Source organism: Ailuropoda melanoleuca, chromosome 6, assembly GCF_002007445.2.
Source record: "Ailuropoda melanoleuca isolate Jingjing chromosome 6, ASM200744v2, whole genome shotgun sequence".
Classification (NCBI taxonomy): Eukaryota; Metazoa; Chordata; class Mammalia; order Carnivora; family Ursidae; genus Ailuropoda; species Ailuropoda melanoleuca.
Genome location: NC_048223.1, coordinates 51,122,355 through 51,148,276, shown reverse-complemented (window position 1 = coordinate 51,148,276; position 25,922 = coordinate 51,122,355). Strand labels below are relative to the sequence as shown.

The 25,922-nt window shown below is 43.9% G+C and overlaps 1 protein-coding gene across 2 annotated transcripts in view; it reads left to right on the top strand.

The window, feature by feature from the left end:
- ASAH2 (N-acylsphingosine amidohydrolase 2) overlaps positions 1-25,922 on the top strand; it is an 88,915-nt gene that overhangs the window by 20,657 nt on the left and 42,336 nt on the right. For both annotated transcript variants that reach the window (XM_034661774.1, XM_019794307.2), the window contains 6 exons: positions 2,809-2,940; positions 5,861-6,138; positions 7,746-7,895; positions 15,380-15,556; positions 16,783-16,910; positions 18,280-18,357. In XM_034661774.1, coding sequence (XP_034517665.1) covers positions 2,814-2,940; positions 5,861-6,138; positions 7,746-7,895; positions 15,380-15,556; positions 16,783-16,910; positions 18,280-18,357 — 938 coding nt within the window. In that variant the 5' untranslated portion in view covers positions 2,809-2,813. The remainder of the gene's footprint in view (positions 1-2,808; positions 2,941-5,860; positions 6,139-7,745; positions 7,896-15,379; positions 15,557-16,782; positions 16,911-18,279; positions 18,358-25,922) is intronic.

Here is a 25,922-nt window from a genome sequence, read left to right as displayed (position 1 = left end):
TCTTAGTTTTGGAAACCCATTTTGCCAAATCATTACATTTTACTCTCACAGTCTTGAAAAGCAGAGACCTCAGAATGGTAGACATGTGGCAAGTGGCTTGCAATTGTGTCACAGAGCCTCATCACTGAACTTGCGGAATTGCGCCAGACGAAGTGAGAACCAGTGGGAAGTGCCAAATCTTTTAAGTTACAGCCGTTAGCTCAGCTCTCCGTGGTGCATTCTGAAGACAGACAAGGCATTTGCTTTAACATTTGAATTCAGACTGTGGTCATCCATGAAAAATAAATAGCACTAACTGATTAAAAAAGAATAGTGATAATGTTGGCAGTAATTGTGGCAACAGAGCAATGAAACCCATGAAGTACATCATTGAAATCCGAGTTAGAGCTGGACACTCCAATGTTAAATCGAGTGCCATTGTTGACTTGTGTAAAAGGCTGCTGGTGGTCATCAGTTCAACAGAATAAAACTAGCAAAAAAGAAGAAGAAGGAGGGGGGAGGAGGAGGGGAAGGAGGAGAGTATGATTTTGAACCACGTCTGTCTGTTGTGTAGGCTCCTACCACATGCCCACATTTACATACGCAGTGTATGTAGACTCTCTGGGGTTGGGAGGTCCTCCTGTCAGCCATATTTAGTTGTCCTGTTGGTGCAGCAGCTCTCCCAGCCAGCGGGAAGGTGAATGAAGCCAAAGCTTTGAGAAAGACCTGGGTACACTGGGCTTGAGGTTTGCCACTGGAACAGCAGCTAAGGACTAGTAAATTTAGTTGGATCATCAAAGTTTCAGAGGCATATATTAGATGTGTTTCCCGACTCCTGGGGGCTGACAGTGAATGTTGGGACCAAGATTGGAACTAATTTGTTTTGCCTTAATTTTGAAGTTGTCCCTGATGGTAGCGGTGAAAGCAATCATGGTAATGATAAATGGATGAGGAAAGTGTGCTAATATCCAAGAAATTTGGGGAAATGTGCCAGTTTCTTTGTCCACTTCCAGTTCAGCCCTACCTCTGAAATGTTTGCTGTTAGACTGATTTTTGAACTCTAGTCCAGGGATTGGAAAATAAAATAACTACAAAGACCAGGTAGTAACTTAGATGGAAAATGTCCACTGGGAAGAGTCTGTGGTGTGGAGGGGGCGGAGAATGCAGGCCCCATCAAAAGGAGCTACTAAACTCCTTTTTACTAAGTTCTACCAAACTCCTGGTATGTAGGAATTCTGACTCAATGTTGCCATGGTTTATGAAATATTTTGAAAGAAAACTTGAGGGTTTAGATTTATAAATGTAGACTCTCTTTTTACAGATGAACTGTAAACTCTTCTATCTTGTCAACTAAATCAAACTGAAACAAAAAACTGGGCCATGATAAGCACACTTGTTGTAGCCAATTTATAACTCTTGGGGAGAGTAGCATCCGAGCCACATATTACCCACCTTGGAGGCGAGTCCTGGGGCTCCAATCCCATCTCATTGCTCTGGCTTCCTGAAGAATGGATTAAGAAAATGGACTTTGAAGTTCCTACCCGTGCTTCCAATAATTCTTTAATGCTTGCTTCATATAAACTCCCTTTGCTGTTTTGGAACCAAATGATAAATGCAAACACTTACTGCATTCTATGGGATAAAAGAATTATTACTGTCATCTCATTTTTATAGGAAATCTATAAGATGGGTACTAAAGTTATCATCATCACAACCCTATTTACAGATAGGGAAACTGAGACTCAGTTTTGTGGAGAATTTCCCAAAGTCAGCCAGTAAGCAGCAGAAATGAGATTTGGACTCTGGAGTCAGAAGGCAGAATCCAATTTTTTTTTAAAAGATTTTATTTATTTATTTGACAGAGATAGAGACAGCCAGCGAGAGAGGGAACACAAGCAGGGGGAGTGGGAGAGGAAGAAGCAGGCTCATAGCAGAGGAGCCTGATGTGGGGCGATCCCATAACGCCGGGATCACGCCCTGAGCCGAAGGCAAACGCTTAACCGCTGTGCCACCCAGGCGCCCCAGAATCCAATTTTTAGCCACCATATTATACCTTCTCCTGCTAAATTATGTGGAGTTTTAGCTTCTATAGTCTCTCTGAGTGACAATGCTTCTTCCTACTTCTAAAATATCTTAAGGAATCTGTAAGGACATTTTCTGCTTTTGTAGAACACAGAGACATTGTCTTTGTCCTCATCCTTTGACAGGGCTTGCAAAATGTGTGGGGTCCTTCTGATGATGGAAGAGGGAGATTTTCTTAATGCCTGGCTTGAGACCAGAGATGCCACCCCCTCTTCCATATTGTTTTCTCAGTAGGTATTAACTGGAGATTAGCAAATGGAGTTTAAAGGCCAAAATTGTGTTTCACTTCCTTGTAGACAAGGTAGTTTTCCTTAGGCCATGACCATAGAGGACAGCCCAAACCAAGGGCAATCATCCATATTGACAGAAGGGCTCTAACCTCAACCTGTGTGCAGATAGCATCATCATCATAAATGAAAGCAGTAGGATACAACCAAGGAATACAAATAGATTTTGGCTTAGTTGCTAATCCCACATGGTAGGTGGTGGCTTCTAGAAGGAGCACTGTGCCAAGAAAGGTTTAGAAACCACAAGTGAGCTCACCAAAGAGTGCTGTAATTGATTGGTCTCATCTGCCATGGCTTGGGATATGGAAGTTGTGGCAGGTATGCTCTGTACTTGCCATCCCTGGTATAGTCTATTCATATGGAAGAACTAAGACATCTAAGGCTTGGGCAGCTCAAAGCATATGCGTTTTAAATTTGTGATTCTGTCTTTTCTGCCTCTTCCATTTCTGCTTTTCCTCAGGAGAGATGGCCAAACGCACCTTCTCCATGTTAGAGACGTTCCTGATTTTCCTCCTTGTGATGATGACCGCTGTCACGGTAGCCCTTCTCAGCATCCTGTTTATCACCAGTGGGACCATTGAAAATCACAAAGGCAAGTTGTCATGGGCTCTCTTGGGTGCTGTTCCTAGCCTGTGGGAAATTCCTTGATTACTGGGGATGGCAAGGCAAAGAACAATGTCTGCTGATAATGCCGATAACAGGGCAGTTCAATGTGTACTTAAGCAGCCTGGGATGGCTCTCTAACCTTTACATTAATTGTCCTTTCTGCATCGATAGCAATTTTTATCAAGCTTACCTTCGCCCGCAAATAGCCAGTTGACAGGCATTCTGACATGTGCTTATTCATCTCTCACTTTTCCACTCACCTAAGCCCAGTTCAGAATTCTTCAAGGGAGCTCCAGTGGCGCAATCAGTTAGTGTGCGGTACTTATACAGAATTCTTCAAGGCCCAGTTATGTGAGCATTTGCCCCAAGCCTCTTCTCTTTCTCTTTGCCTTTTCTCAGGCATCATCTTCTCTTGGGGACAAGAGGAGAATGAAAGACCCACCGAATATCAATTAGTCTGTGGAAAGCTTTAGAGAAGGGACATTGAACTCAATTCTTAGGACAGCCATTGAAGTTCTGTAAATGAGGTGGAGTGGGGGGGGGTGGACTGGGGTGGGGGCCAAGGTCCGCAGTCCCTCCTGGGTGCCAGCTGGTAGTTGTCATGGTGTCACATGGACTCAGATCTCCAGGGTTTTCAAGAGAACCTGGAATGGATGATTTAGGCATCTTATGATAATTTTTTTTAATGTTGGGAATTAATTTAGTTTTGGAAAATGATGGCGGCTACATTATAGGTAATATTGGGCCCCTGGGTCTCTGATGGAGCCCTACTTTGGTGGTGGGTCATATACTGGTAAACAAGTAGAGAAGACAGGTGGGGGTTGAACGCTTTGACCGAAGTAAAGGGAGGGCTGGTTTTATGTCAAACAGAGAAGGAGCCCAATTTTTTCACCTCAGTTTTCTATTTGTGGCCTCTTCTTTCCAGTATATTCTCTACCATGACCGTGCACTTTGAACTCCCTGCAGAGGGACAGAGATCCTCTGTGCCAGCAGTGCGTAGAGCAAGGGCATGGACTGCTAGAAAGAAAAGGATCCATAGGACTTCCTTAGTTTTAGCTCTTAAAGTTCGGAGGCTGAGACTCAGGGAGGTGATCAACAGTTATGGTAACTATTCTCATCATAGGAGTGGCTGTTTGTTGAGCGCTATGGTCAAGAGTTTACATACTTTTCCCACTTAATTCTCATACAACTTCTATAAAGGTAGGTGCTGGTCTTAGTACCATTTTCCAGATGTAGAACCCGAGACTCTGAGGTCCTAAAGATATCACTCTTCACCATCAGACCTGGGTTGGCTTTGGTTGGCGCTGCATTCCTACGTTGGTATCAATAAGGCAGAAACGCTTGCCTCCTTCCTTGCAATAATTGATGTCTTATAGAAAATGGAGGCTTGCAATATGGATTCTAACTACATGTCAAATATGGATGGAAGAGTTTCAGATTCTGAGTCAGAGGAGCTGGACTGTTCACCGGATTCATCTTGTGTCCTCCCTGAAATCGCAGTTACGTCACTTCCCTGGGCTTCAGTTTTCCTATATGTAAAACTGACAAGATCAGACTAGGTGATCTCTAGCTTTTCTTGGGCCCCACAATTCTAGGATCCCAGGGGAGTCACCAGCCAATCTCTTGACTAAGTACTTTCTGAGCACTAATGCCTGGGACAATGACATCTGTTGCCTTGGCCACCCCAGTTGTTGTCTGGGGTGGACACAAACAAATAACAAGCATATGTAAGGTATCTCAATATATAAATAGAACGAAAGCTATATGCTGGTAATCAGTCTAAATTTTTAGTATATATGAACATATTTATTGTTCAAAACAATCCCAGGGAACACAGTATTGTAACCTCTATTGTATAGATGAGAATAATCAGGGTAGAACAGGGTAAGTGATTTGTTCAACTAGTATTGGTAGAGTCAGTTTTCAAACCCAGGCTGTTTGGTTCTGGTACCAGCTCACGTAATCTCCTATGCCATTCTGCCTCCTCTGATACTTTGTGTGTGTGTGTGTGTGTGTGTGTGTGATGTTCACATAGGACGTGTGTGTACACGCACATATGTAGATGGTGAATTGAGTAAAATAAGGTGGAACTATGTTGAGCCTACGTGATCTAGTTGGTATTCTGAATAAAAGGCTTGAGAAGGTTGGGGAAGAGGGGGCAGCGTAGAGACAGTAGGGGTGGCATCCCCAGACGTGAGAGCTGAGCTGCCTCTGAGTGTGAAGGAAACAAACCAACTCAGAAGGGAGTTGTGGAGCTTGGTTGGTGGGCCAGAGAGGAGTAAGGTCTCTGGATGGAGAGAAGAGTGGAGACAAATCCCTAGAGGCTAGATTTAGTAGGCTGTGTGCCAGGAACCTGGCGCCTGGTATGTTTGCCTAGAGGAGACGTGCAGGGGGAGTGAGTGCAGGACCATGAGTTCAACAAGGAAGGGCTTGTGATGAGAAGCTGAAGGACATTTAATGCAGGCCTTGATTGTTAGGCAGAAGTATTTCCAGTTCAAGAGAAAGATCCTCCTTAGGATTATTATATACAACAAGTTCCTGAGATGTTTCTTACCATTTATTTTATTTTATTATCTTATTTTATTTATTTTTTTAAAGATTGTATTTATTTATTTGAGAGAGAGCATAAGTGGGGTGGTGGTAGGGGCAGACAGAGAGGGAGAAGCAGACTCCCTACTGAGCAGGAAGCCCAACATGGGACCTCATCTCAGGACCCTGGGATCATGACCTGAGCCAAAGGCAGATGCTTAACCAACTGAGCCACCCAGGCTCCCTTCTACCATATAGTTTAAATATGAGAATATATAAAGATTTTTCCCTAGGAAACTGAACCTATGTGTTCTAACTGATGCCAACAAATAAGTGGACTGAAATGGTGTTTCTTAAATATTTTATTCTGCTTTTAGATTCAGGTTTTCCAGATACCCAGAGCTCCCCAGCCACCCAGAGCTCCCCGACCACCCAGAGCTCCCTGGCCACCCAGAGCTCCCCGACCACCCAGAGCTCCCTGGCCACCTTGGGCTCCACAACCACTGAAGGCTCGACAGTCACCAATGGCTCTACAGCCACCCAGGCACCTTCTGTGATGAGCACCCCAGAGCCTCCTCTCTTCCAGAACTTTAGTGGCTACCATATTGGTGTTGGGCGAGCTGACTGCACAGGGCAAGTAGCAGATATCAACTTGGTAGGTAAATCACGGGTTCCTCAAGGAGGACGAAATGTTATTACTTGAATCCTACACTTATTCCTGATTATTACGTCATCAGCAACAACATCATCTTCTCACTTTTTCATTGACTTCCCTGCCGTCTAACACTACTAATACTGTACCATAAAGAGGGACCATGTGTTCAACTGCAGCTCCTTTGTAAAGTCAATTGGCCATTTTTTATGAATGGAAGTGGCAAGGCTGGCAAACTCACATACCACAGGGTACCATGAATGATGAAAGCAGGCCAGTGTAAGCAGATAAGCATCTAGTGAATCCTCAGTTTGGGGGGCACTGGGAAGTGGAGGGGGGTACAACAAGAAGGTGCATGGCTTTAACAGTTGTTGCCATGCAGGGCTGCCCCATCTTAAATTTTTTCAAGAGAAGCTAGAAAATCTCTGGATCAGAGACCTGAAGATCTAAATCTCTCAGTTGGAAAATATAGGCAACTCTAGTTAAAACTGGAAACCTAGTGTGGGCCAACACTGTGTAAGCCAAGGAAAGGGCTTCTGTGGGTCCGGGTGGCCTATTGGCTGGTGACATGCAACTTCTTGGTTGTGATGGCGGATGTATTCATTCATATCAGCCCTTTTCTAGGAAGCCAGAACATGAGGTTGTTTGATGAGATTTTCTCCTTCCTACCAAATAATCTTTAGATTCTAGGAGTTATTCCCTACCGTCTGTTCCGAGAAGTAGCTCTGGAACGTGAACCCTAAGTGAACACTCCTATGAGGGGTCAAGCAAGCAGTAGAGGGAGCATTCTGAAGACTTCATGGGTGGGTCTTATGTCACGGTGAGAAGGAGTGTTTGTGATAGGTACATTTGGTCTGACAGCTGAGGGATGGTCAACAAGGTAAAAACCAGCATGAGGTACCTTGAGTAGAGACTATTTAATCATAAAGAAACCATTTTCTTCAGAAAAAGAAAGAACACCACACACCAAACACCTGAAGGGAGGGAGCCTTCAGTCTTTCGGACATTCTGGGAATGTGGGGTGATGGTAGGGGAACTACTTCCTTCTGTATCACCTCAGGCAGGAGAAAAGAACAGAAAACCCTGGAAGGTCTCTGACATGGTAACGGAATTCCAGTGCAAAGCCAACCCCTTCCTTGCCCATAGCCTGTGAATGACTCCTGCCAAACTGATGGCTACTCTGCCTTTGCATTTTTCCACACAGAAGAGTAAAGTCTCCTTTATGATGTTGGCTTTATTCTCGAAAACACATATTATCGGGGCGCCTGGGTGGCTCAGTCGTTAAGCATCTGCCTTCGGCTCAGAGCGTGATCCCAGAGTCCTGGGATCGAGCCCCACATCAGGCTCCTCTACTGGGAGCCTGCTTCTTCCTCTCCCACTCCCCCTGCCCGTGTTCCCTCTCTGGCTGGCTATCTCTCTCTCTGTCAAATAAACAAATAAAATCTTTAAAACAAAAAAAAGAAAGAAAACACATATTATTATCTCATGCAAGGCCACAGATTGTGTTTTACTTTGCCTTTCCTAAGTGTTCTCTTCTTGTGCAGTTGCGCCTGGTTCTGGTGGCAGGGGACTGAGGCAGAGAGCCTCTGACTCTCTCTCTTCCTCTCTAGATGGGCTACAGTAAGACTGGCCAAAACGCACGGGGCATCCTCACCAGGCTGTACAGTCGTGCTTTCGTCATGGCGGAGCCTGATGGGTTAAATCGAGTGGTGTTTGTCAGTGTCGACATAGGCATGGTATCCCAACGACTCAGGCTGGAGGTAAGTGGCTGAGATGATAATGAAATGACATGATTTAAAAGAAAAGGTCTGGAAGTGAATGTGCCAGTAACTAAGCCCTCCTGGCTTCTCATCCAGTGAGTTTCTACTGCCCTCCACATTATAAGCTCTTGACAAGCCTACAGACAATCATCCAGCAAACGATTCCAGTCTCAGTCATCTTGGTCAAACTTGCTTTCAATTCTGCTGATGATTCATTGCCATTGTTAATGTTAATGTGTTTTGCAAGCTTATTATGTTTGAGGAAACCTTCACATCCATTCTCTTATTTAATCCTCCTTGTTAGAAGTCTGAGAGCTCCAATTACTCACTAATCCTTCCCTCAAGTTTTTAGACCATTGAGTTGCAAGGAGCCAGAGGAGAAGTAAAACACGACATTGAAATGATGTTGCCCATAAATGGCTGAAATTGGGTGAGAGGGAGATGGGGGTTTCATTATGCTATTCTGATTATTTTTGTACATGTTTGAAAATTTGCATAATAAAATTTAAAAAGAATACAATGTTAGCTTTCTTACTCTTTGAGCTCTATTGTAGGCTATGGAAGCGTCTTCTGTGATTTTCTTCCAATTGAGACCATGTTACCCCCTCTGTGGGGAAGGTTGAGTTTAGCAGAAGGGTGCCCGTGGGCCCTGGGAAGGCAGCAGTAAGATGCACAGAGGGAAAGGGAGAAGTAGGGTGATGGGCATGGCCTTCCAGCTATGTCTTTCTAAGCCAGTTTCTTGGCATTGACCCAGTTGTATTGTCTTTTTTTCTTTTCTTTCTTTTTTTTTTTTTTACAGATGTTAGATTTTTATTAACATCAAGTTTTATTTTTTTATTTTTTATAATCATATTTTGTATTATATTATGTTAGTCACCATACAGTACATCCTTGGTTTTTGATGTAAAGTTCAATGATTCATTAGTTGCATATAACACCCAGTGTACCATGCTATACGTGCCCTCCTTACTACCCATCACCAGCCTATCCCATTCCCCCACCCCCCTCTCCCTGTGAAGCCCTCAGTTTGTTTCTCAGAGTCCATAGTCTCTCATGCTTCATTCCCCCTTCTGATTACCCCCCCTTTCTTTATCCCTTTCTTCCCCCACCCATCTTGCTAGTTCTTATGTTCCATAGATGGGAGAAACCATATGATAATTGTCTTTCTCTGCTTGACTTATTTCACTTAGCATTATCTCCTCCAGTGCCGTCCATGTTGCAGCAAATGTTGAGAATTTGTTCCTTCTGATAGCTGAGTAATATTCCATTGTGTATATGGACCACATCTTCTTAATCCAGTCATCTGTTGAAGGGCATCTTGGCTCCTTCCACGATTTAGCTATTGTGGACAATGGCTATGAACATTGGGGTGCATATGGCCCTTCTCTTCACTACGTCTGTATCTTTGGGGTAGATACCCAGTAGTTGTATTTTCTGCATGGGATCAGGTCACAGAAAGAGAATGTGCTCTTTTAAAGTCTGCTTGCATATTCATGAAGGTGAGGAAGAGAGTCTGGAGCACTCAGGACAGTGACCATTAAATGTCCACTATTCAGTGTCACGTTATATTAGCCTCTATTAAACACTGTTTCTCTTGCTGTGTGAAGTGGCCAGTGACAGGGATGACAAGGGGGCCTTGAAGTGTTTCTCCACTGTCGCTCCCCAAGAGGAGAATGGAAGCCTCCCCCATCTCTGGGCCCCCAAGGAGCGGGGGATTACATGTTCTCCCCACTCCTACACTTACAACAAAACTATGAGGTGGGTTTGTTGTTCTCCCCACTTTATGTATAAGGTAACAGAGTCTCAGAGAAGGCAAGGAACTTTCCCAAATTCACACAGCTAGCAAATGGTAGAGCTGGGTCCTGAACACATGTATGCCTGATACCAGAGCCCACATTCTTAAAAATGACATTATTCTATTATCTTGGAGGGAAAAATGCATCGACCACCTGGTCACTTTGCTGGTCACTTCAGGGGGCACATAACCAAGTGAGTCATAATCCACATTCCCTATAAGCTCACTACCCAGTTGGGGAGAGAAGGAAGGGCTGTAATAGAAAAACACAGTAACTATAATTCACTAGAGTAAAGTATGGTGGTGAGTTAGTTAACTATGACTGAGTAACAAGTAGCCCCAGAATACAGTGGCTTAAAACAGTAAACATCATCTCACATTCTGTTGGTCAGGAGATCAGGACTGGCTTAGCTGGGTGGTTCCTGCTTAGGGTATCTTGAAATCAAGGTGTTGGCAAAGGCTGCAGTCATTGGAAAGCTTGATTAATCCACTTCCAAGATGATTCACTCGTGTGGCTGCTGGCAGAAGGCCTCCATTCCCCGCTTTCCATATCCTCGTGGCCCAGAGCGGCTGCTTTCCCCAGAGTGAGCAACTCGAGAGAAAGAGCAGCGAAGAAGCCACAGTGCCTCTCTTAACCCGGCTCAGAAGTTGCACTTCTAGCCTATTCCATCCACTGGAAGCAAGTTACCTAGTCCAGTTCACACCCAGGAATGGGAAAGCAAAGAGTCCCCTCTGAAAAGGAGGGCTAGCAAGGAACTTGCAGACACACAGTGTTTTAAAATTATCACAAAGGAACTGGAAAGTAGGGAATAATTTCATAGTGGATGTGATATTTGCATGGGCAAAATTTTACTTTAATTCCTGCATAGTTAACTGTATAGTTATACTAGCTTCAGGAGTAAGTATACTGATTCCAACAATTCTATACGTGACTCAGGGCTCGTTGTGATGAGTGTGCTCTTCCTCCCCTTCACCTATTTCACCCCTCCCCCTCTGGTAACCCTCTGTTTGCTCTCTATAGTTAGGAGTCTGTTTTTTTGGTTTGTCTCTGTTCTTCTCTGTGTTCATTTGTTTTGTTTCTTATATTCCACCTATGAGTGAAATCATATTGTATTTGTCTTTCTCCAACTGACCTACTTCACTGAGCATTATAATCTCTAGATCCATCCATGTTGTTGCAGATGGCAAGACTGCATTCTTTCTTATGGCTGAGTAATATTCCAGCACACACACACACACACACACACACACACACAAAATCTGAGTAATATTCCAGTATCTATCTATCTATCTATCTATCTATCTATCTATCTACCACATCCTCTTTATCTGAATGGGAAGAATTTTCACTGGCTAACATGGGAAGAGGGAGCCATCAAATGGAGGAGACAGCATGACCACGGGGAGACACAAGGGAGGAATGTAGACTGTCCTTTGAAGGGACAGGAATTCGTGCTATTAGGACACATCTGGGCATGTAATTGGGAATACACCTGGAAGGTATGTTGGCCATAATTATAGAGGGCCTGGGATGCCAGTTGATTTTTACTTCTGTAAGTAATAGGGATTCTTTGAAAACTTTTGAGTGGAGGAGTAATGCAAACCCAATTTTGCTTTAGGATGATTAATCAGTGATGTTTGATGCAAGACTGAGGCTGGAGGTGAGGACACAAATTGGCAGCTTCGTTAAATTAATGTCAAGGCTCTACTGGCAAGCATCCAGTTGGGAAAACGGTCATCACACTCGGTATTTCAAACAGAGGAGATTTAATACACGGGAGTTTTACGATGCGTTGGTAGGCCGAACGAACTAGAAAGGGAAACTAGGGTGGCAGGAAGGATTTCAACTTTGCCTGGAAATTTCTCCTATGCCACGGGAGGCTGGCACAAAGGTCTTAAATCAATGGGGTGGCAGCGAGACTACATGGTGGTAGGAGGTCACATTAAATGCTAATGAGATTTGGGAATGAATAGAAATAAAGGCTAGCACTTGCATATTTCCCACAGTGAGTCACGCACTGATTGCTTCATATGTATTAATGAATTTAATCCTCCAAACAACTGAATGAGGGAGGTGCTATTATGATGTCATTTGACAGATTGGGAAAGCCAGTTGCAGGGGATCGAGTAACTTGTGCATGGCTAGCCAGCTAGGAAGTATCTGGGCTGGGTGCACACAGAGGCATCTCGGTGCCAGCACCCACACACACTACCACGACGCTTACTGCTTTCTCGGAGCACCGGCCATGCTTCTGACAGGGGAAATGGTGATGTCATGAGAAGAAATGGAAGAGTCAAAGGTGGACTTTGGGGATGGAGTGTGGAGGGGAGAGAGGATCCATGTGTTGGGTTGTAGAGGCCGTGATGTCAACAGTTCACCATTTTTCCCAATTCTTCCTGTTTTTACTTCCCTGTGCAATCTCAGATGCAGTGGGAAGACCTTTAAATGAACCCACTTCCCTACCCCAGGTGAACCCAAGGGAAGGTGTGAAAAATAAACGTAGCTAAACAGGGGCTCTTATGCTTCCCTGGAACACCTGGTTTTAGGCAGCTTCTCAGTCTCACTTTCAGGATTGATGAACTTTCCAGCATGGAATGAAGGTTTGGGAAGATCTCTGAGCAGTGAGGCAGGACAGGAGAACAGAGTGGCTTTCCAGCTCTTTCCATGGCAGGTTCTCAGGCATATCAGTAATAGGAAACTGAACACAGAGGGGTGAGCTGTAGACATTTGGGCAACTTCTTCATTCTCTTCAAACATCCTCCTCTCATGACGTAGGGAACATGCTAATTATAATGGTTACTTGTAGGCACTGTCATTAGAGGATTGAGTTTCTCTTTCCTTCTTGAAGTCCCATGTGTCGGACTTTGTATTGGAGAGTAGAGTTTAGGATGCAGTGCCTGTGACCTGTTTGTAGCCTTTTTCTTTTAAAACTTGAGATCCATAATTCCTATCTATTTAAGGGCTTGGTTCTTGAGTAAACCTGAAGAAGTACCCTGACGCCTAAAATCCTAACATAGTTCTCTGGGAATAAAAATGGGGGTAGGGCCAGGGGGACCTTTAAAGTTGGCCAGAAATTTATTTTTTTCCCACAACCTTCTTGTCTTGGTGACGGAACTGTGAGAACATTAGCTTTTGACAGCAGCTTTGATTTGAGTTTTGTGGCGTCCCTTCAGTAATCATTCCACCCACTCCTTACAGATGCTTCTTCCTCGTGTGGGTCGCCATCACTGTGTGGAAGAAGGTATAAGAGTGATGACGCATGTGGGCTGGAGTTGGGTCACACAGAAGCAACATGGAAACTTCTTGGGATGGAGAATGTGGGCTACTTGGTCAGAGAGTGTTAGTCTGGTCATGTCCTATTTCCTTTCCACATTAGCCTGGCATCACAGGATTGCGTAGTGGACATGGTAACACCATGTTTGCGGCATGGATTGGCTAACGAGGCAAGCTGGTTTGTTAGGTCTTCCTCGTTCAATGGCTACATGAGTAGACGAGGGTGGTGTAGCTCTTCACCTGATATAGAAGACGTTGAGGGGATGTATGTACGTGCACTGGGAACGCAGCCCAGGAGTTCCTGCTGCTCCCGTATGGACCAGGGGTCTGTTGGAACTGGCTTGGACCGGCTCCTGAGGGCTGATTGTTAAATGTTCAGGACCTTTGTGAGGTTGGGTTAGATTCTTGACATTGACTGTGGTGGGAATATTTGCACCTCAGAAACTGGCAAACCATGCAAACGAGGGCTTTCGTTTCCATCCAAATGCCAGTTTATCAGCAGGCCGCTGCCTGTGCTAGACCCGAGGTAGACAGAGGTGCTAATTAAAAAAGGCCCTCTTTTTTTTGCTAAGTCCTTCTCAACACACTGCATCTGAGAGCAACTACCAATACATAGGACTGGGTACATGAGTAAGAGGTATTCGCCATCCCTGCCATAATTGAGCTTTCGTCCTTGTGCCCAGTATTAGGGGATAGTGTCCTACGTCGAGGAAAGTTGCTTTAGGTTTGACACTTTTTTTTAAAGTAATTAATTAATTTTTAAAATTATTATGTTCGATTAGCCAGCATAGAGTCCATCATTCTTTTTTGATGAAGTGTTCAATGATTCATTAGTTGCATATAACACCCATTTTTTAAAAAAAAATTTATTTATTTGAGAGACAGCGTGCAAGCAGGGGGAGGGGCAGAGGGAGAGAATCTTCAAGCAGGCCCCCCCACTGAGCAGAAAGCCAGACACAGGGCTCGATCCTACAACCCTGAGATCAGGACCTGAGCCGAAATCAAGAACTGACTGAGCCACCTAGGCGCCCCGAGAGATCATCTTAATGATTTTTGGTATAAAAAATGTCAAAACATCTTTCCCAAGGAAGCCAAAATAATACCAAATTTCAGATTAAAGCTCATTAAAGCAGAATCAGAAACAGGTGCTCACACCATCAGGGATTTCTCTCTGTCGTTTTCTCGATGTGTCTGTGCCCCACAAGCACACATATCACGCATTTCGATGTTCACGGACTGACGAGTGCAGCGAGCATGCCCCGAGTCTCTCTGTGTGCGTTCTCTCTCACTCCACAAGTCATCTGGAAAACTCAGGGGCTTATCGCCACACTCGGCCTGTACTTTCTGTGGCTCGGGAATCCCAGGGAGGCCGGGCTGGGTGACGCCGACGTAGGCGAGAACAGCAGTCACACACCCTCCCTTCTGTGTCGTGAGGTTGGGCTCACGTGCGGCTAGGGCTGCGGGTGTTGGAGGGCTTGCCCGAGGCGAAGGGCCTACTGTGCCTGAGGTGGCTCACCCACAGGGCTGGCAGGTTGGTGCCGACAAGAGGGCTCCTTTCCAAATGGGGGTCCCCACAGGGCTGCTGGGGTGTCCTTAGGTCACAGCAGCTGGCTTCTGCCAGGCCAGCAAGTGTGACGCTACATGTCAGGGAATGTCAAGTTCTTCATTTTGGACCGGGAGGCAGTAAAGAGGCCTTTACATGCTCTGTTCACTGCCCCTGGGATGCTTTCCCCGTGTGTTGCTTGACCAGGTTGCACTCTTCATTTTAAGCTTCTGGTGAAAGGTAACATTTTTTTCCCTCACTGACACCCATCACTCTCTTTTTCCCTACCCAGAAATCCTTTTCTTCACAGTGTTCACCACTGCATGATATAATACAATATTACAGACTTACTTGTTTGCTCATTTCTCCCCCATTAGGAATAAAAGCTTCGTCCGCATGGGAAACTCACACATTCCCAGTGCTTAGACCAGCGCCTGGGCGCTAATACCCCGTGTGGAATAATGAATAGGAAAGTGTACTCATTCTATGGAGATGCGGATCTCGGTTGTGGCTCTTCTATTTATTACATCAGCGGCCACATTATTCATCTCCTGTGTGCTTCAGTGTTCAGCTAGAAGACTAAAAATACCTACCTCTTGGGTTGTTCTAAAGATTTTAAAATAACATCATGCATGTAATACCGAATCCTGTGCTTGCAAATAATGAGGCTCCATGGAACGCTAGCCTTGGCGGGGACTGTTGGTGTTGATGTTGTTACTACGAGGACACACTCAAGCATAGGGTGAGGGGCCACTTGACAGGGAAGTCATTGATGCGGATCCGAGATCAGCCTCACCCGAGCCTTTTCCATAGCGAGTTGCTATGTTATCCCTCTTCTTAGCTCTAATTTTTTTTTTCCTTTTCTCCTGAAGGTCCTGAACAGACTGCAGAGTAAATACGGCTCCCTGTACAGAAGAGACAATGTCATCTTGAGTGGCACGCACACTCACTCAGGGCCAGCGGGGTTTTTCCAGTATACCGTATTTGTCATTGCCAGTGAAGGCTTTAGCAATCGAACTTTCGAATACATGGTCACTGGCATCGTGAAGGTAGGTACAGAGCCCCAGATGGAGCTGTTTTTTGCCTCACCTACAGGTGTTGAGGAGTGGTTTTCTGTGACATGGAGACAGTCCTTCGAGGGTCTTGGTCTGAGCATCTTCTCTCCAGCCTCGCCTCCGCTTCTGACTCCCATGCAGCTTCTGGTCTCCGAGGCACTGTCCTGAGAGAGGACAATTCTCTGCAGGAAGCCTCATGCAGTTGTCTAAAGGGACATAAAGTTATAACCATTATAACGGAGAGGGTCCCCACGTGGTCTGTTCTCTGCGTTAAGTCACACGAAAAGGAACCCATCAAGGAACCTAAATTAATTACAAATAATTGCAATCTTGACACCTATTTCCCAAACAGCATGGCAGGAGATCCTGTTTCTACACACACCCTCACTGCTCATGTCCTCAGTGGTAGCTGCAGCCGGCACAGAGCTCCTTCCAGAACCCCTGAGCCCCGCTCCCATTCCTGGCTTGGGTGCCTCTTATTCCTCTCTCCCTGCCTCTCAGCTTACTATTTCCTCCTACAGGATCCTGTCTAATGTTCTCTCCATGTCTCTGCCTTCAAGATGTAGTCTCTCTCTACTTTTTCTCATGAAGCCACTCCCCAAGCCCCACCACCTAGTCGGCAAAGGCAGACACATCCTTGCAACAATGTTTTCCGGACTCTGCCTGGCACGTCATGGCCGGCTGCGTGAAATCAATTTCATGGGTTGCAATACGCATTGGAAAAACAGAACTAAAAACAGATCGGAGAAAATCATGGTGCCAAACACATAGTAAGGGTGTAGTTTGTCTTGTGGACTTTTGTTTCAGGACACAGGCGTTGATGCGTATTAAGTTGTGATGAAAAATTTTTGCTTACTTTGGTTTTGAGTCAGAACAGTTTGAAAAACTTTGCCTCAATGGGTGGGGGGATGGAGTGAGTATAAATCCTGGTCCAGTGTTGGGGGAGTCACTCCCAGTTTGGTCACCTGAGCCCGAGAACGGTGTCTGACCCAGCAGCCCCGGGACACTCAGGTGCCCATTGTTGCAAGCTTCCCAGTTCATGGAAATTCTGTCTTAGCCCCAAAGCCCTCTGCGCACCCCCAGAATGACCCTCCCTAGCAGGAGCAGCTTGGAGACAAAGGAAACTGTCCACAGCGCCCCTCTGTTTATATTGACTAAGTCCGTATCCCACCAGGATTTCTTAATTCCCAACTTGCTCTCACTCTCTCTTTAACCCACAGAGCATCGAGATGGCGCACAAAAATATGAAACCAGGCAAAATCTTCATCAACAAAGGAATTGTGGAAGGTGCCCAGATCAACCGAAGTCCCTCTTCTTATCTTCAGAATCCTGAGTCCGAGCGAGCCAGGTGAGGGGCGTTATCGGGATCAGATCACGTGTTTCCTTTAGCCGTCTCGGTGACAGAATCTAAAAACACAATTGTTCCTGGAGGAACGTGGCGGGATCCTGAAGGAGTAGTAAAGCTAAGATAAATTTAAAACGTGCTTAGAGCTGAAGAGTGCCAGAAGTACAAAGTGAGTGTGGGGCACACACCAACCCGCGCACAAGTCTGGCCGCTTTGCTGGCTGTGGGGAGTCAGTGACAATGGTGGAAGGACTCCTGGCTTTGGAAACGGGCACGACTCTAGTTTCATCTTTGCTTGATCGCTTCCTAGTCGTGTGACTTTGGTGATTTGCTTATTTGTAATTTATTGGCTCTCAGCCTCTTCTGAAAAGTGGAGATAAAAATGCTCATGGCATGTGTTTGTTAATGAATAGCTCTTTTTATTATGTCATTCAGAAGAAATCACCTCCGTCCAGGAGAATCTGGCAAGAGAAAGGACATAAAAGGATAAAGAAACTGGAATAAAGAGCAAGAAATAAAACTAGAGTAATTGAACGGAACAACTAAGGGATATAGTTCGTTGTCTTTTTTTTTTTTTTTAATTTTTAAAGTGCTGACCCAGGTTTGCAACAGAAGAGAAGCACGTGACTACTATGGCATAGTAAAAGAATACCTCAGTTTCAATTTGACCGCTTGACATTTTGCATTTCTCTGTGTATTTTTCAGTAGATTTCAAAGGAATTGATTTTTAGAAAACATAATCTGATTTCCCTTGAAAGGACTTGAAAAAAACCACTTTATGCTGCAGGTCATGAATGCTTTTGATTTTGCATATTCCTTGCTATTTTTAAGAGATTCCATTAAAATTTAATATGAGTAGAAATTTCAAAGGCCAGTCTTTCTGGTAAGAAATACCAATACGGGGGCGCCTGGGTGGCACAGCGGTTAAGCGTCTGCCTTCGGCTCAGGGCGTGATCCCGGCGTTATGGGATCGAGCCCCACATCAGGCTCCTCTGCTGTGAGCCTGCTTCTTCCTCTCCCACTCCCCCTGCTTGTGTTCCCTCTCTCACTGGCTGTCTCTATCTCTGTTGAATAAATAAATAAAATCTTTAAAAAAAAATACCAATACGTTCTGGAAGATCGTGTCTATGACATAGAGATGTATGTTTCACGTCCAGTCGGCTGGCCTGATGCCTCGGACTCTGACAGTGCTTGCAAAACATTTCTTTAGCTGAGGAATGGGATCCTGGATGTGGTCTGTAGAACAATACAGCAAGTCAGGGCGCCTCGCTTACGGGAAGGTGTTTTGGTTTTGTGTAGCTCCTACTGCTGGTCTTACAGGAGGGCCAGGCTCTGACGTCGAAGTGACGGAGTTTCTTTGTTTTGCTGACTAGGTATTCTTCAAATACTGACAAAGAAATGGTCGTCCTAAGAATGGAAGATTTGAACGGAGCTGAACTGGGCCTTATCAGGTATGCTGTTTACTTTTTTGTTGTTTTTCATTCTGTCTGGATAACTTTCCTGAGTCCTGAAGAGGGGGTGATGGGAGGAAGAGACTAGAATAGTGGCAGCAGACTTTGAGAATCTGTGGAGTGGTTCAGGTCCAGACTTGGGAATCAGGTCCATCTGGGGTTCAGCCATGGACCCTGGGACAAGGTTCTCAGTCTCCCAGGGCTCAGTTCCTCACTTGGAAAATAGGGCTAATTAAAGGATGATGTAAATGAGGGATCTGGGTGAAGGTGTGTAGCATAGCATCTGGCATATGATGTAAGGGTTCAGTCAATCCCTTACATCTTATTACTCTAGCAAGACGTCATATATGGAACTTCGATGATGGCGGACCACTAGCTCTCAGTAAAATGAGAAACGCTCTGACCAACCGGGCAAGTGATAATGGGTTCGAGATTATTTACCTGTGTTTTCCTACAAGAATGAAGTTAAATCTAATGTAGGGCAATGCTAATGAGTGATGGGAGCAGAATCGAGGCCACGTCTAGGAAACAGATGAGGCAAAACTACAGCGTGGCATGGATTTGAGTTCCGTTTTGTATGTAAGAAAGTGTAGATTTTGTTTTCTTCAAAAAGAAGGCATTTGCATTCATGTGTGAATTTGGTCCCTGCAATTGGACAGACTCAGGAATTGTATGGATGGGTAACAGTGCCAGACACCTTGATGTGTGGACTTCCAAAGGATGCAGGATGCCCGACGGAAGTGCAAGATGGCGCACAGGCACTGCAGTTAAGAGGCTTGGGTTCACTCTGGGTTGTCATCGTGACGAGCTACGTGACTTTGGCCAAATAACTTAACTACTCTATGTCTCAATGTTCTTAGTTTAAAATTGAGGGATAAGGTGAGTCCTCAAAATGTTTATAGTAAGTGTTATTAAAGGCAGTAGGGGCCTATCAGATAGAATCATGAAATCCTCATGTGAAAGTTTCTATGGAAGTCAAATTCACAGTTAATTATAAGTAATAAGAGGTAAATGAAAACATGAAAGACTATGACCAGGACTGGCCCGACAATAGATGAGGGACAGCCGGGTGGTGAGGGGTTCTGGTGTTAGGTGTAGGTTTTAGGACTTGGGTTCAAATCCTAGCCTGCCACTTACTAACCCTGAAGCCTAGGGAAAGTAACTTACCTACTTACACCTCAACTATTCCATTTGAAACTGGGAATAATAATACCTCATAGGATTGTTTCAAGATTAAATGGGGTAACACATACAAAGAACACCATTATTGGCTTATCAGAGTGCTTGACATTCTTAGCATTGGAGTTACTTCTTTGGGTTTCAAGTGAGGTCATTAAAAACTCCCTGATAAAATAAACTTTATTATGTGGGTTGACATAATAGGAGTCATTCTTCCATTAATGATTAATTCATCTACCGATTAGTTGCCTCCCTGGTGTTTCGCTCAATAGATTTCTGAATATCCGGCATGGGCTGTGTGCTGGGGGTATGTTGTGATGAATAAAGCATGGTCCCTATCGTGAAGGGTCTTACCAACTGGTGGGGCGATTGGGGTGGGGCACAGAGACAGACAAGTGACCACAACAGAAGTCAGGTGGCCATCAGTGCTACCACCTGGGCACAAGTAAATGCTGTGGGAATTCGGAGGAGGTGGCCCTGATGCTTGGGAGCGTTGTGGGAGGCTTCATAGAGAAAATGACCTTTGAACTGCAGCTGAAGGAGCCAGGGGCTTTCTCAAGGAGTCATGAAAACACAGTGAGCCGTAAGGCCAGAGTACGGGTGACTGTCAGGGAGGGCAAGGGGTGAACCTGAAAAGTTGAGCTAGTTCCAAATTGTGAGTCTCTTTGGTGGGACATTTGGTTCAGAGACAGTCAGGATACATGCATATTATCTCTAACTAGTTAGAGAATTCCACATTTGTTTGTGGGAAGAAGGACCATTTTTCCTTATCAGTTATACTTAACTCTTGGCTGAATGACTGAGACTATTCATGATTCCCTTCTATTAGTTTCTGAATCATTTAACGATTCCAACGGAAAACTAAAACATGTTATCCTTTTGCCAAATGTTCTTTGCATCCTTGCATATGACTATTTAACATATCTAGAAGTCCCAGGGTCAACTGTTAAGGTTATAACAACTCGCCTCCATCTGCTATGTGTAACACACTGCAGTAACTTTCTATTATTCTTGTAGCTGCCATATGTTATCCTTGATGTAATTGCTCCTGCGATTGCCTCTTGTTGCATAGTGATAATTGCTCTTTGAATGCATTAAAAATGATCCAAAGCACGAAGTCAAGTCTGGGCTGCTAAGTAGCTCAGCCACCATATGTAGGTGCCTGCTGTTAGACAGAATCCCAAGGTGGGAGGAGTCCGAATCTCAGATTTGCAGGATATCACCTAGTCCAAAGCTCAGCTATGGCCTAGAAAGGTGATACGACCTGTCCAATGTCATGGCCAAGACTGTTCTCTTCGCACTGAAAATCATATTGAAGTCCACAATTGATTTTTTCCTACTTTCATTTTGGTTTTCATTTCTTCATTCAGCAAGTCTGCACTGGATACCTGCTATGTGCCATGCAGGACTCCCCAGTCCTTGGAATGGTGCATTTCCTGACTGTGAAATCAGGAATCAAATACCTTGGAACCAAATCCCCATGCCTGTGCTCCTTGAGCAAATCCCTTAAACTCTCGGAGACTCAATTTCCATATTTCTCTAATGTGGATATAGTATCTTCTCTCCACAGGTTATTATTCACTCATTCATTTATTAAATATCGTAGAGCATATATGTCATGAACCGAGCTAGCACTATAGATACACTGATGAGCAAAAATAGGTGGAATTGTTGCTCTTATAGAATTTATAATCTCCTGGTAGAGACAAAAGGTATCCAAATAGTCATACAAATAATTATAATTGGGTTATAATTGTATAATTATAATTGGGTTAAGTGCTATGAAAGGAAGGTATGTATAGTTATCTTAAAGGGACTTCACCTGGTCAGGGAGTTTGGGAAAAGCTTTCCTAAGGAATTATCAATGGAGCTAAAAACCAAAGGAAGGGTGAGAATTAACTGGCAAATTGGATGGTGGTGGTGGGGGGGAAGGAGCATTTAACATAGATGGCGAAGCATATGCAAAAGTCCTATGGCCCGTTTGAGGAGCTGATAGAAGGTCTGTGTGGCTGGAGTGCAGAGAAGGGTGTTGTGAGTTAAAGTGAGTAGTAGAGATTAGATGCTACGATAAAGATTTTGGTCTTTATACCAGCGGTAATGGAAAAATCATTACAGTATTTTAAGCTGGGGTTGGGAGATGGAGGCTCTTGAAGGGTTAGGAAGAGTGGAGACTTGAGGAATGGAATAGAAACTATTCCAGAAGTCATTCAGTTCTTTGCAGTTGTGAGGGCACCATTTGCTTCAGTTGGCCTGTCTATGCCAGGGAAGTGTTTCTGTCTTTTTGCCTGATTCTACCTCATGCAGAAACAGTAAATGATTTGTCTCTAGCTGTGGAGGACACATTTGGGACATTCTGAGTTCTGAATTAAAATGGAAGCTGGATAGCATTCACAAAATTCACTTTGAGGAACTCTGGAAGGCACCTGAAAGAAGGAGTCTCTCCTCCAGTGGAGAACACGACAGTAAGTCTTGAGAAATCCTGTTGCCATAGGACAGCATGTGCAAGAGGAAACTCTGAAAGGAGAAAACCAAGCAGAGGTTTCAAACTTCTGCACCAAAAGGAAAGTCATAAGGGCAGCCAGATAATCTGAATGGCGGCTCTTGTTGGTGGGGAGCCACTTCTCCCAGTAGCCCTTGTGTCTGTATTTCTGGGCGTGGCAGCTGGGGGAGTGGGGGGGGGCACAGGCTCATTTCCTCGAGCTCCATGCACCAGCACAGGCTTGGTCTCACTGCTCTTCCCTCTGCCCTGTCAGGTTCTCTATCTTCAGCTTGCAGGCGGGGGCATGGACTTTCTTCTCCTTTTTCTTATCTTATCAGCCCTGTTTGGCTCCATCCTGCCTGGCTTCTCTTCAGAGCTGTGAGGAAGGTCTGAGCAGGTTTCTGAATGATTGCTCAACTGCCTTGTGTTTTATGCACTGCAAATCCTCTTGTTCTTGCAGAAAGGGGTCACGTGAGGGGGTTCTTTCAAGATGTATGTTATGAAACAACAGGATGATTTGTTCATCCTATTTGAATAACTGGTGTACGCACTTAGAAAAGCCCAATTTATGACATTAAGCTAATTTATTCGAATGATGTTGACTTACAGAACTTGGTTGTGGGGTGTGTATGCATGTGTAAATCTTCTCTACCTCTATGACCATGACTTCTTGAACGATCACGTCTGTCTGTTCTGCCCTCTGTGTTCTCCCCTCAGTCTCCTTACCTCACTCAGAGAGCAGACATGGAAAGCTCAGTGCCTGCCCTTCACCATCCATTCTGGGCTTCTGCCTCCACCTCAGCTTATCTTTGTACAAATACCTTCTCCATTAGCGTTAACTCTGGTTTGCAAAGCCGTGCTCTCTATTTCTATGTCGTTAGTTAATTCTTCCTGTTCTGCTTCCTCCCTGCTTCGTGAAGCTTGATGCCATCTTCTTGCTCCAACTTCCTGTCCGCTTGCTTGCGCTGTTCATTTCTGGAGGAGGATAGTCCTGGGCTCTGTGGTGAGGGTTCGTCTTGCATCTGGTCCACCCCTGTTTAAAGTGAAGCTGCTGACTAAGCATTCTTTGATGACAAGGGTGATGATAGTTGACTGATACAGAGATAAATCATGCTTGTTAATTTAAACTGTTAAATTTAAAAGTTCAAAAACCAAAGTTTATAGGGGCGCCTGGGTGGCTCAGTTGGTTAAGCATCCAACTCTTGATTTTGGCTCAATTTGTGATCTCAGGGTCATGGGATCAAGTCCTGCATTGGGCTCCACACTGGGCATGGAGTCTGCTTGAGATTCTCTTCTGCCCCTCTCTCTGACCCTCCCCCACCCCCAGTCACATGCTAGAGTGTCCTCTCTCTCTCTCTCAAATAAATAAATAAAATTTTAAAAGAGAAAGTTTATGAAGTTTAAAAACCAAAGTCATAAAACCAGTTGCCAAAACTGGCAGAAGGCGTTGGACTTACTTGATTGTTGGGTTTCTGGAATGTTCTTAACCTGAAGAGAGTTGGGAGGTTATTACTTTTTTACTCCAAGTATACTTTCTTTTTTTAGTATAAAAATAATATGTATTCACCAGGGAAAAATAAAAAAAATATAGGCAAGTAGAAAGAAAGAAAAATTAACTCCAAGTTTTACTTCCCAAAGTCAATAGTGGCTCATATTCAGGCATATTTTCTTCTGCCCAATTCCCAATGTAGAACATAAAATAAAAAATAAGCTTGTCTAAAAGGTCAATCTGTAAAAGTAGGTGCTTAGTTCCACTCTGGGCACTAGAAGTTTTAAAATACTGTGAGAAATATTAACTGTATCTCTATGTGCTAGTGTGTGTGTGTGTGTGTGTGTGTGTTTTGTAGTGATTCTCTTTACATCTAATAACGATTTTTTTTTGTCTCAAAATCTTTGTATTCTCGTATTAGCACAACTAACTCAGCTCTCTGCAGGTTAGAATTTGCAGGTATATTTTTTCTGACATTTTCTTTCAACTTTTATTTGTTCTTACATTTTAGAGATGTCCCTTATGAGTATCATATGGCTTTATTTGTTTTTCACTTTGACAATCTTCATCTTTTCATAAGTGAGTTTAGTCTATTTTTAGGAATTGTAATTACTGCATATCTGCACTTCTTAGGTATCTTTTCACTTTCTGCTATTTGTTTCTCTTTTTCAATGCCTTTTCTCTTCTCTTATCCTTTCAGGATTGATAGAGATTTAAAAAAAATCTTTAAATGGAAGATTATAGGGCCACCTGGGTGGCTCAGTTGGTTAAGCGTCTGCCTTTGGCTCAGGTCATGATCCCAGGGTGCTGGGATTGAGTCCCCCATTGGGCTCACTGCTCAACGGGGAGCCTGCTTCTCCCTGTCCCACTCCCCTTGCTTGTGCCGTCTTTCTTTGTGTCAAATAAATAAATAAAATCTTTAAAAAATAAATGGAAGATGATAGTTTCCAAAGATGATGGCAACAAAAACTCTTATCATATGTATTCTATACAAAGTGACCTTGAATAAGACCCATTAAGACATGGAGAGGATTTCCCCAGCCCTTGAATCTTGGCTGGCTCTGGGACCATTTTGATCAGTAGAAGGTGTCAGAGGTGACACTGTGGCAGGGTTGGGATAAGTTTTTGTTTTTTAATGGACTTTATTTTTTAGAGTAGTTTTAGGTTCCCAGCAAAATTAAGCAGAAAGTGCAGAGATTTTCCGTATACTGTCTGCCTGTCCTTCCCCCCATCAGTATCTGAGAACAGAGGGGTATGTACATTAAAGTCAATGAACCTATGTGGATACAACATTACCACCCAAAGTCCATAGTTTACATCAGAGTTCACTCTTGGGGTTGTATCAAGTGGTTTTTAAAATCTTCTCTCTTTTGTTCATGTATTTTATAATGTTTCAACAGTGAACCAAAAAAAAAAAAAAAAAGAGGAAAAAAATTAAAAATCACCTGGTAATTCTGGGACAGGATAGGTTCTATTAACATTTTGTTACATATCTTGTTAGATCATCTCTGTACATTTTTTATTGAAAAAGTGAGACTTTATATACAATTGGTAGCTTTTTCATTCAGAAGCACCTTATGAATACCTTTCAATGCTACTTAGTATTTTTTAAATTACCATTTCTAATGGCTGCATAGTATTCCTTTGTATGCATGACAATGTACTCAACGAAGCAGTGAACATTTGATACTCAGTTTATAATTTTTGCTATCATAAAGTACCATGGGATAAACATTCCAGAACAAATATCTTATATATTTGCCAGTGATTTCCCTAAGCTGAATTCCTACAAGTGTGATTGCTGGGCTAAAAAGGAATGCTGCTTACTAAGGCTTTTCTTTTAAATGGCCAAATGGCCCGCTGGAAGGTTTTTGCTACTTTTCACTCCTGCTACCCGAACATGAGTGGAGTGCTGCTTTGCATGTTCTTGTCAATCTTGGGATCGTCATGCCCTACAATTATTCCTGAATAAGAGACCCCCAAGAGCCAAATCACTTCTGTCTTCCTTTCAGTTTCTTCAATTCCTGGTTGGTTAGGCTGGATTTAAAAAACAATACTCAAATACTCTTTGGGCCATTTCTTGTTTTGCTTTTGTTGATTGCTTCAGCATGTCGTTCAGGATATAAGAATTTTGAATGTAGTGATTTATTAGAATCTACCCCACCCAGCTCTCTCTCCAATTACATTATTGAGAGGGCCTACATCATCCAGGACTTCTGAAGACAATAAAAATAGCTGCAAATGTACATCTGTTTTCTGGAAGGGAGATGGTAGAAAGATTTTTCCAGGATGCTGGCCACCAAGTTTACCTGTAACTTCCGAAGGGCTCCCCTTGCTGCTCATTGTCTTTCTTTAATCTGGGCAGTCTGGTCTGTACTCTGTTTCTGCTTCTTTAAAATTCAAGTCATTCTTTGGGTC